Consider the following 11,918-nt stretch of genomic DNA (forward strand, 5'->3'; position numbering starts at 1 on the left):
TATCTAACAAAAATCTTATCTATGTCAGTCTTGAAAATTTCAGTTGACCTAGCATTCACAGTCTTTTGGGAAAGAAAGTTCCAGATCTCCACTGCATTTTTGTGAAAAATGCTTCCTGATTTCACCCCTAAATAACTTGGCTCTTACTTTAAGATTATGCCTCTTTGTTCTTGATTGCCCCAGCAAAGGATAGGTTCTCTGATATTTACCCTATGGAATCTCTATTATTTTAAGGACCTCAGTTAGATCACTCTTCAACCTTTTAAATTCAAGGGAATACAAACCATGTTTATGCAACTTATCCTGAAGATTTAATCCTTTAAACTCTGATATAATTCTGGAGAATCTGTGCTGTACCCAGTCCCTGGCCAATATAATTTTCCTGAGGTTTAATGCCCAAAACTGTACACAGTACTTCAGTTGGGGTCCGAACAAGGCCCAGCACAACTGAGAGATAAAAGCCAACATTCCATTAGCCTTTTTAATTGCTCTTTTTTTAAGCTATGTCATACCTTTTAATGATTTATGTCCATGGGCACCTAAATCTGTTTGCTGTTCCAATGCTCTTTGCCTTGCACCATTAAGGAAATATTCCAGTTTGTCTTTCTCAGATCCGTAGTGGATGGCCTGGTACTTCCCCACATTGAACTCCACTTGCCATAGATTTACCCGTTCGCTTAGTCTGTCTCTGTCCCTTTGTAACTTTCTGTTCCCGTCTACACAACTTAGTGCCTCCTAGCTTAGTCACATCTGAAAGCTTGGATATATGACTTTCTATTAACAAATTCATGCTGACTTACTTTGATCAGCTAGCTCATACCTGTCTGTGATATATTCCAGTAACTTCCCCACAACTGATGTTAAACTGACTGGTCTGTAGTTAACCTAGTTTCTCCCTCCCTCTCCTTAAATAATTCAGTTGCATTTGTAATTTTCCATTCCAATGCCACAATTTCTGAATCTAGAGTTTTGGAAAATTATCTGCAATTGCCTCATCTATTTCTTTTAATACTCTGAGATGGAAACCTTCAGGCCCTGGAGATTTCTCTGTCTTGAGACCCATTATTTCTCCATTACCATATTTTACTTGTATTAAATTCGACTAAGTTCGCCCCCTTGATGTATTTTTCCACTGCTGGCATTTTGTCCTCTTCCTCCATTGTAAAAATGGACTCATTTAGCAGGTCTGCCATTTCCTTATTGTCGATTATAGTCTCACCTATATCTCTGTTTAATGGAAGCACATTCTATCATACCACTCTTGCTTAAAAAAAAAGTTTGCTGTTAGCTTTGATATCCCTTACAATTTTTTTTGATATTCTCTTTTCTGCACCTCATTACATTGTTTGTGTGTTTCTTTGTTGCTTCTCATAGCTCTCCTAGTCTGCCGGATTTCCACCTTTCCTTGCATTTGTTCTTATTATTTTCTCTTCACTTGATACTATCTCTTGCGTCATTTGTTGACTATGGTTGCTTAGCCACACAAATGTAGCCTTTTAGGGCTACGTACTAGTTTTTTATCATATCAGATACTTCCCACTGTTTGTAAATTACTCATTAACTGTTCAGCCCAGTTTACTGTTTTCAGTTTTTATCCCTTCAAAGTTTTCCTTACTTAAATTTAAAGTCCTATGTTTAGTTTGAGACTCTCCCCCTCCCTCTCAAATCTAGTATCAAATTTAGGTGTATTATGGTAACTTTTTGCAGGATTTTCCTGTCAGATTGTTAACTAATTCTGGTACATTACGCATCACTAAATCTAGTATGGCCTTTTTGCTCCTCAGTTTTAAAACCTTATTGTGTTACACGCTTCTGATCTCTATATGCATCTTATTAGGAGGATTGTAGCCATCTCCTACCAAAATCTTTCAACCTTTTCTGTTCCTTAACTATGCCCAATCATGCATGAGCTAGAAATAGCAAGAGGCAAAATTGACCCAATTAAAGAAATTCATCAAGCAAACAGGATCCTACTGCCAGTGAATCCAACAATTGCTTTCTACAAAGTGTTGTTTGTTCCACATGCACTTATCACCCAGGCAAAGTTCTCTCTGTTTTACAGCCATTCTTTGCATCATATGCATACCCATGATTCAGGAGGGCACTCCTTGCAGGTGTCACATCCATGCAATCCAAACTTATGAAGCAAACCCGAAACGGATGCATTTCTTGTAAACAAAATGGAGTAAGATGTCAGGTGACCTTTCCTTTCCTGCCAGTACTCACGGGGCTACAAGAACACTGAGCTAATTTTCATGTCTGGACAGGTCATTAAAATACAAATGACCCTTTCTGTGATAATGGCTGCTCCTCTCCAACTGATTGGGGTCACAATAGTGTCGCAGACTTTTGGACTCCAAACTCTTATTTCAAAGAATGGGTGTGAAAAGTTCTACTTTATCAAGGTGAGATGAGAATGAATGACACCTGGACTTGGTTGTCTAACAATGGTCTCACCATCAGAAACCATTTATGAGGACAATGGAAAAAAGAAACTGTAGTCACATGATGGAAACCAGGTTTCTGATAAGGAGCTTTAATAAAGGTATATTTTGGGCAGACAAAGGAGATCCATCTATGCTATCGAAGAAAAGGGGCCCTGTCTAAGATTACCAGCTTTGAACTACCTGTAGGCAGAGGCTGGGGTTGGTCTTGAACTTCCTACCTGAGAAATCGTACCAGGGCTTGGCCATTGAGATTTGGCTGGAATATAAGAACAACAGTCTGCAACAGTGCATCCGTCTTTTTTGAACATCCCAAGTCTGCAGTGAACAAGGAAAAAGCTTACAGGTCTTCACCATTTCAAGTCTTCACCCTGGGGAAAAGCTAATTTAACAGAGAACTCTTTACCATTCATCAGACTAATGCATGTTATCTTTATAATCTCTATCTTTTCTGGAATGTGTGTGCATCTGTATGAGTGGGTGAAGTTGCGTATATTTTGGGTGTTGTATAATACATATTTGTCTTTCTTTTCAAACTTACGAGAGAACCTGTCATGTGTCTGTTCCTGATAGTTAAAGCACTCTGATTTTTAAAAAAATTAAAAATAATGCTGCCTTCAGTCAGTTGAGAGGTGAAGAAAGGGGAACCATCCCTACGATCTCTCACCTGTCCGTACCACAGAGTAGAGTTTTAAACCTTACTATAGTCATGTCTTTCAAGCCATTTCATCAAGCTGTTTTATATCAACCGAGCTGAATGATGCAATCGCAGTTACTGACACCTAGGTTAACATGCATATTGTGCACTAGTCTGTCACTTTGCATCTGCCCTTTCACCTTCCAACCTCCTGAGTCAGTTGTTCTGGTGCAACAAAGACCACCTTAAAGGCTCAATTCCAAACTAGAAATCAGATTTCCTTGTGAAGTCTTGCATGACATGACCAAGGAACTCTGGTGAGATCTGTAGATCAGCTTACGTGGGTAATAATGGATCTGTGCCACTCGTCAGGCAGACACCCCTCTGAAAATTCTTGTCTTTCATCTCCTAGAAAGTAAAAGGGATTCTACAGGAATTTCCATCTGAACTCCAGGGCTTTTCCACATGAAATGCCCTGATTCATGGGTGGTAATATGGGGAAAAGGAAACATGAAAAATATAGTAAATGAAACTGGAATGCTAATAAAACAAAGGTCTAAAAAAATTTAACAAAAGAACCCAAAGTGTTGGAGACATATTGATAAAATACTTGCCAGTTCTAAGCAGATAAAGTTTCAAGAGAAACAGGAAGTCATTTCCAATGGCTGTGTACCTACTGAGAGGAGCTGTGCACAGTGATGTCATCACATTGGTACAAACTACCAGGATTTATGGAGCAGGAAGGTCCTAGTCAGTAATGTTTGAAAGTTTAATGAGGCATGTGCTGTGGAGCAGTGCGCATCACTTGCATCCCCAGTGGCGTTCAATGGAAAATCTGAGGCAGCATATTTAAAATACAAATTGGGCACAAGGCCCCTCTTCAATTTTCTGCCCCCTCTGTGGCAGGCACACACGCAGGGGACTGAAATCTTAACCCCATTGTTCTTTTACCTCTGACTTGATCAAGTGCCGTGTTAGCTATGGGATGAAAATCATCTCTGCCTGCTAGTTGTAAGCGTTCTATGTGAAATAATTCTGGCACACTCAGCCAGTTTCTAGTAGATAAAAGTGCAGTGCAAACTGATGGATTTCATCAGTATGGATTGTTGTACATGATCAGTGGGAAGTATAACTTTTTGTTTTTAATGCCTTTGTTTTTTTGTTAGCCTTTCAAAACTGGCATCATTTTCTTCATGTAATGCTCCATTACAAGAATTTTCAGTGTTTTCCTTTTGGTAGTGAATGTTATGTTTGCCAAGTCAAAAGATCAATAATTGTGGTATGATCCATGTTTCACCTAAAATTCTCTTGAAATATGCAGGTCCAGGAGGTCGTCCCTATCACAAGCTGTGACACAGCGGGGACGTTCCTTCTGCTGGGCTGTATCAATGGATCAATATATTATATAGGTAAGAGGTTTGTTGTAATTATTTGAAATTTTTTGTTACTTATCTCCACTGATGGATAATTAACATGGAGTCAGGGTTAGGAGACCATACTGGCTGTTAGTAGTGAAGATGATGTGCGGCATCAGAATGGACATCTGACATTCAGGATGCTTTGATTTCTTTTTTCCCGTAAGTATATGATGAAAAATTGTGGACCATCTATTATCTCTTGATTTTCATTACCCATCATTGGGGCCCTCCTTTATAGTGAATAATAGAGTTCTACTATAAGTTATTACTCTCATTTGATGCTTGCCAAGAAAGTTGATGCTACATCTGTGTTTATGTACACCTTACCTCATCTCTTATTCTTGCAATAAAGTAGCTGTTTTATCTGATTAACATTATGCAGTTTCAAATATACGAATTACGAACTATTTGCTAATGTGCTGACATCCATCTTCGAAGCTTGTTGCTGGCATTTTTATTCTTTTTCTTGTTACTTACTTGACGGACCACTATTTTTATCTGAACTCTAACATTCCCATTTATCTCCTGACATGTTCTCTCCACAAACCCCACCGCCCATACAATTTCCCCTCCGGTATATCTATAAATCCAGAATGTATACATAAAAATGCTACATCTACTCCAAATTTGATGGATATAATGTTTTATTTTTCATATGTAAATTATGGTAAATTGGCTATTAATATTGATCCCACATTGTATTGTAGATATGCAGAAATTCCCATTAAGGATGAAGGATAATGATCTTCTGGTGACTGAACTTTATCATGATCCATCAAACGATGCTATCACTGCACTAAGTGTATACCTCACTCCAAAAACAAGTATGTACATTGCCAGTGACCAATATTATATAGTCTGTTCATTTAAATCACAAAAGTGTGTACTAATCCATGACAAACATTATTCACAGATTACCAGGTAAAACAGCAGACAGTACCATGTAAGAGGCACCAGTGAGCAACCAGATTTCCCAGGGAACGAATGATGTGATGGAAACAGAAAGGTGGTGGAGGGGAGATTCAACTAAAGTGAGGGCAAAGGGCAAGAATCTTAAGGTGCCATTTAAATGGGAGTGGCAGTAGAAGTAAAACTGTTACGCATGCTGCACCCTTGACTTGGAAGAGGTGAAATCAGTCAGGATTCCTTCTCTTGATCATTACCCATGCTCCTGCTGGAATGTGGATGTTGGTCAGGATAAGGTTGGGTTCAGCTGTGTTATCCTTCACGATAGAATACCTTGCCACCACTCTCTGTCTAGGCTTGCATGGGCTGACCAGGCAAGGTACCAAAGCTGTACCTCAGCACAAGTCACTTGCACAATGAGAAAGGTGGGGTGGTAAAAAAACAGGTTCTGGCTGAAAAGTTGTTACACTTGTAGACTTTGAATATAATCAAGTTTTATAAAGTTTCAGCTAATGCGTGGTTGACAGATGTATCTTGCTCCAATTATAGGTGTCAGTGGCAACTGGATTGAGATTGCATATGGAACCAGTTCTGGTGCAGTGCGTGTAATAGTCCAGCATCCTGAAACTGTAGGATCAGGTCCCCAGCTCTTCCAGACCTTCACAGTTCACCGCAGCCCAGTAACTAAAATCATGCTGTCTGAAAAATATCTAGTGTCAGGTAAGCTTCTGAATTTTGTTTGCATTTGAGGTGACTTATGTCGATATTTTTAATAATTTGTGTATTAATTTCCTTGCAGTTGGATTTTATAGCCTTCCTTATTTTAGATATAATTTAGTGTGTAGTAGGTGTCATGTTGGGCCCCCTCCTGCCAAGAATGAGGCATATTAATTTTGCCGTATGGACATTAAATTTCAAATTGTTGCTGGGAAGAAGAGACGGTCTGTTACAAGGACTGCCAGACTTGGATGAAAAACATTTGCATACTAAACGGCAGTGCTTGGAAGCTCCAGTTCAACCCACAATGGACTTTTGAGCACCAGGTATTGTGTGTAAGAAGAGATATTCTAGGGTCAGCTAAGACAAGAGAATCCACAAACAGATGTGGTCAGACCAGCTAGTCACATGACTAACCTGCTTGGCAACCTGGATTTTTCTGAATTGTACAAAGAGTTTGAACTGAGAAAGACTGTTTGCTCCTGGACTGAGAAGACCTCTCCTGTCTGCTCCCATCTCTTTCTCACAAGTCTCTGGACCCACTGAGGACACATGAATCTCAAGAGAGGAAAGTCTCCTACATCGGAAAAGGTTTAAGATTACTGGGCCCCAACGAAAAGTCAGACCTACCTACAATCAAGGACTTTACAGCGAGCTTGAAGAACAGTAACCAAAACCATCTTCAGATATTGCCTCAAACTTTTCCACTTTATTTTTTCTGCTATTTTCTGTCTCTCTCTGCATGTGTGTATTGCGTATGTATGATAGCGTGGGCGCCTCATGTATCCGTAGGCATTCACAAACCACTGACCACCTCCAGGCGCGTATCCATTGTCTCTCGAGATAAGGAGGCCCAAAAGAAAAAAAGAAGAAACCAGATTAGAGTTTAAGTTTAATAAAGTTCAACCTTTTTTCTTTAAACCTAAGAAAACCTGTTTGACTAGCTTCTTTGCCTTATAATTGGAAGTTAATGAACAAGGGGGAGCTAAAAAGAAAAGCGTGTTTAAAATAAAACCCTGTTACGGTAAGACTAGGTGAAGGCTGAGAGGAAGCCCTGGACCCCTTTCTCACCTGTTCGAAGCATAGGTGTTGTAAGCCTCTTCTTAGTTTTCAGTTTTTCTCAGTTATAAATAATGCAAAATATACAAATAACCGGAATGAAACACTAACTATAAAATCTAATTTATTAGAAACTAGAATGGGGAGAGGTGAGATGAAGATAAAGAAATTATAGGAATGGAGCAGAGCTTTCTTTTAGTCAGACATACCCCGCCCCCCCCACCAGCCCCCATGCAGGTTTACACTATATCTGTCAGTGTCTTCTCTTTTCAGAAATGCATCTATCTAATTGTCTCTTGAGCCATTTGATAATGTCCACTTCAGTAATCTTTTCTGGTAACTTATTTCACCACTCCATTGATCTTCAAATCGAAAGATCAATTTCACTTCTCTTCCTGCTTCTAACCCTAATTTTTTTCCTTTTTAACCTCTGGGGCCAGATTTTTAATGCCTGCTGGTTGTGGTGGCAGGTGCGAGTGCGATTTAAAGATTGCATTCGCGGCATTGGGTCCCGCCGCCTCCGGAACGTGATGTCATTTTTAAAGGGATGTCAGGAATGAGGGAACAGCAACCTCGCACACCTCCAATTAAGTGCCTGTTGAACTCATTGAGGAGCTCATTAACAGGTTTATTGGCAGCTATTTTCAATTTTTAAAGGAAGGGAACAGGGAGAATGCCATGACTGGAACACAGCAGGATCATGAACACTGGGGGGGGTGGGGGAGGTGGTACCATGAGGGCTATGGGAAGAGCTAATTAAAATAATGCAGAGGCCCAAATAAAGCTCAGCTGCTTCAGAAGTGTCACTGAGTAGCCATTGCTGGAGCTGAAAGATTTACATTTTCTCAATGGTGAGTGGTAGAATTCGAGAACATGATGTTAGCCTGCTGGCATCACTTGGACAGCTGGGATTGGCAGGGGAAGGTCTGCTGAACGAGTGAACTCCAGCTGAGGGAGTTGAGATAGGAACAGGCTACTCTTGACATTGGACAGAGCAGCCAGGATGAGCTGCAGCAGATGCAACCTCCTGGACAGCAGGAGGCCAGAGGAGCACAGAAGGGAGCTGCAACAGGAAGAAGGCGCTACCCAACAAATCAGGTTTACTGCCCGAGAGTCAGGTACCTGCAAATGGCAAAGTGTCAGTGCTGTAGGAGGCTATGCCTATCCAGGAAGATGGTCTCAGAACTGTATGATCTGCTCTACAATGACCTGAGACCTCGCGGCCCTCATACCAGCCGTCAAGGTCACCATCGCCCTGAATTGCTTTGCAACAGAGTAATTCCAGGGATCAGTTGTGGACCTAGGTGGCACCTTGCAGTCGGCAGTTCATAACGCCATAAGGAAGGTCATGAAACTATATTCAGGAGGGCGAGGTACTATATCCACTTTGACACAGATGGGCCTGCGCAGGCACAGAGGACATTGGGTTTCGCCTCCATCGCTGGATTCCCACAGGTACAGGGCATCATCGATTGCCCATCAAGGCACCAGCGACCTGCCAGTGAGATCCATCAACATGAAGGGCTTCCTCTCCCTGAATTTCCAACTGGTCTGCGACCACAACAAAAGCTTCCTCCATGTGTGCGCTTACTTTCCTGCCATGATTCCTTCATCCCTTGCCAGTCCAGGCTGCATCAGGTCTTCACTCCATCCCTCAATGTGTGAATGGATCATGGGGACAAGGGAAATCCCTTTAGGGCTTCTGACCCCTCCACAGGAGCCCCAGGCCCAGACGCAGAGGCGATACAACCAATGCCACCTGCTCAGCAGGCCAACCATTGAACAGGCCATCGGGCTTCTGAAGAAGCAATTCTTCATACCCTCCTGCAAGGGTCTTGGTCATTGTGGTGGTCTGCTGCATTCTATAACATGGCCCTCCAGAGAGGTGTGGATCTTGAGGACAGTGAGGCCCCTGGAAGGAGACAGCATATCAGGGAGGAGCAGGAAATAAGAGAGGAGCAGGGCAAGGGCGTGGAAGGGGATAACACTGAACAGAGAGATGCCCCTGCTGCACAACGAGGTGGCCTCCTCTGGCTACCCTCCAGAAAAAGGACCTCCCTCCTGTCACTCATTGCCTCCAGCATGAGATCCAGGTCAGCATTGATGAAGCGAAGGTCTGCCTTGCCCCTAGTGCCAGGCCTCCAGCTCCCTTGCGACATGTCTCTTTCCCCTGGTAAAGTGCAAAGTTTTGGCAGAGGACATCCAGCAGCCTCGGGGAGCCCCACACTTGATCTGACCCAGCTCCATTCTTGGCCCTACTGCTCTAAGTGGACAGGAAACCCGTCTTAGTACCAATTACCCATTTGAGAATTTGAATCAGTTTCCCACTAGAGACAGGTTTCTGTCTCAAAACAAGGCCAAGCTCCTGTTTCCCACCTCCGTAATGAAAATCCAGCCCCAGGTGTTTGAACTCTTCTTCACCTAAATCAAGTTACCTGGATCAGTGTTGTCAGTGACCTTCATAACCTTCAATTCAACCACCACAGGGTCGCCCCTGTTTCACTGAAAACAAGCTGGGCTCTCTTTAACCTTTCCTCATAACTGAAATTCTTTATATCCAAAATCATCATTATTCCTTACTAGTCTTGAGGACAATAATATGCTTCCTGTGATTAGGTGACTGGAACAGTACACACTATTCCACATGGGATCTGACCAATGCCTTATCCACTACCACATTTGATTGTACTTATCCTTTTGCTTATGCATCCCAGTACCTACCTTTTTTTTTTAGAAGAGCATTTAATTTATGTGCTGCTGGTTTCATGACTTGGTTGCAGTGTTATATATGAAGGGACTTAGTGTGCAACTCTGGAAACCTGATGGTGTGATTTAAAGGCCTGCTACCCAACCCGAACCCGACGGGACCCGACAACATGTGTCGGGTTCAGGTCGGGTTGGCTTGCACTTCCGGGTCCGGCATTCAGAGTCGGGCCGGGTCAGACACGCTCTATCACAGGTAATATTGGCTCCAATATTAATTTAAGTTCTGGACTAGAAAGGTAGTTTTGTTACAGTTATTTTAAGCTTGTGCAGATCAGCAACAAAGTGAAAAACGGAAGGTAGGTTAACTGATGGTCGGGTCGGGCGTGGGAAAAAGTGGAAGGGCTCAGGTCGGGTTCTTTTTCTGCAGACCCGAGCAGGCCTTTAGTGTGATTCATGCTTTAGTGCAATAAATGTTTACCAAGTGCTGGCCTGGTGCAGCTTTACACAGTGAAACCAGTGCACTCAATTTAAGAGTGGTCAGGGTCCAGATAAGCTTTATACCCTAATCTGGAAGGAATATTTGCCTATGCAAGTCTTTAGCAAGAATTGCTATAGCTTTATGTTTTGTTTTCAGTAATGTAGTATATTTGAAATGTTAGAAAGGTGTAGCCTTCGTGACCCACCTTATCCATTGGGTTACTACTTGAACTACCTGTTTTCCACTTATACACTGGTGCAAAATGAATTTCTTTGGCCTCCTTGTCTCAAGAGATAATGGGTCAGCGCCTGGAGGTGGTCAGTGGTTTGTGAAGCAGCGCCTGGAGTGTCTACAAAGGCCAATTCTAGAGTGACAGACTCTTCCACAGGTGCTGCAGATAAAATTGGCTGTCGGGGCTGTTACACAGTTGGCTCTCCCCTTGCGCTTCTATCTTTTTTCCTGCCAACAGTTAAGTCTCTTAGACTCGCCACTCTTTAGCCCCGCCTTTATGACTGTCAGTCAGCTCTGGCAATCACTGGCAACTGACTCCCACTTGTGATCAGTGTCACAGGACTTCATAGTTAACGTTTCAGGTCAGTGACCCTTCTTCAGAACACTGACCTGAAGCGTTAACTCTGCTTCTCGCTCCACAGATGCTGCCAGACCTGCTGAGTATTTCCAGCATTTCTTGTTTTTATTTCAGATTTCCAGCATCTGCAGTATTTTGCTTTTGTCACAGGACTTCATGTCGCGTTTGCAGATATATTTAAAGCGGAGACATGGACGGCCGGTGGGTCTGATACCAGTGACAAGCTTGCTGTACAATGTGTCCTTGGGGACCTGCCATCTTCCATGTGGCTCACATGGCCAAGCCATCTCGAGTGCCGCTGGCTCAGTAGGGTGTATATGCTGGGATGTTGGCCGCCTCGAGGACTTCTATGTTGGAGATACGGTCCTGCCACCTGATGCCAAGGATTCTCCGGAGGCAGCGAAGATGGGATGAATTGAGACGTCGCTCTTGGCTGACATACGTTGTCCAGGCCTCGCTGCCATAGAGCAAGGTACTGAGGACACAGGCTTGATACACTTGGACTTTTGTGTTCCGTGTCAGTGCGCCATTTTCCCACACTCTCTTGGCCAGTCTGGACATAGTAGTGAAAGCCTTCCCCATGCGCTTGTTGATTTCTGCATCGAGAGACAGGTTACTGGTGATAGTTGAGCCTAGGTAGGTGAACTCTTGAACCACTTCCAGAGCGTGGTCGCTGATATTGATGGATGGAGCATTTCTGACATCCTGTCCCATGATGTTCGTTTTCATGAGGCTGATGGTTAGGCCAAATTCGTTGCAGGCAGCCGCAATCCTGTCGATGAGTCTCTGCAGACACTCTTCAGTGTGGGATGTTACTGCAGCATCGTCAGCAAAGAGGAGTTCCCTGATGAGGACCTTCCGTACTTTGGTCTTCACTCTTAGACAGGCAAGGTTGAACAACCTGCCATCTGATCTTGTGTGGAGGAAAATACCTTCTTCTGAAGACTTGAACGCATGTGAGAGC

General features: G+C 42.9%; 1 protein-coding gene across 2 annotated transcripts in view; it reads left to right on the forward strand.

Annotated features, from left to right (window-relative positions):
* Positions 1–11,918, forward strand: part of kctd3 (potassium channel tetramerization domain containing 3) — a 99,979-nt gene that overhangs the window by 69,443 nt on the left and 18,618 nt on the right. For both annotated transcript variants that reach the window (XM_068045043.1, XM_068045044.1), the window contains 3 exons: positions 4,403–4,490; positions 5,207–5,323; positions 5,955–6,125. In XM_068045043.1, coding sequence (XP_067901144.1) covers positions 4,403–4,490; positions 5,207–5,323; positions 5,955–6,125 — 376 coding nt within the window. The remainder of the gene's footprint in view (positions 1–4,402; positions 4,491–5,206; positions 5,324–5,954; positions 6,126–11,918) is intronic.

This window comes from Heterodontus francisci, chromosome 13 (assembly GCF_036365525.1).
Source record: "Heterodontus francisci isolate sHetFra1 chromosome 13, sHetFra1.hap1, whole genome shotgun sequence".
Taxonomy (NCBI): Eukaryota; Metazoa; Chordata; class Chondrichthyes; order Heterodontiformes; family Heterodontidae; genus Heterodontus; species Heterodontus francisci.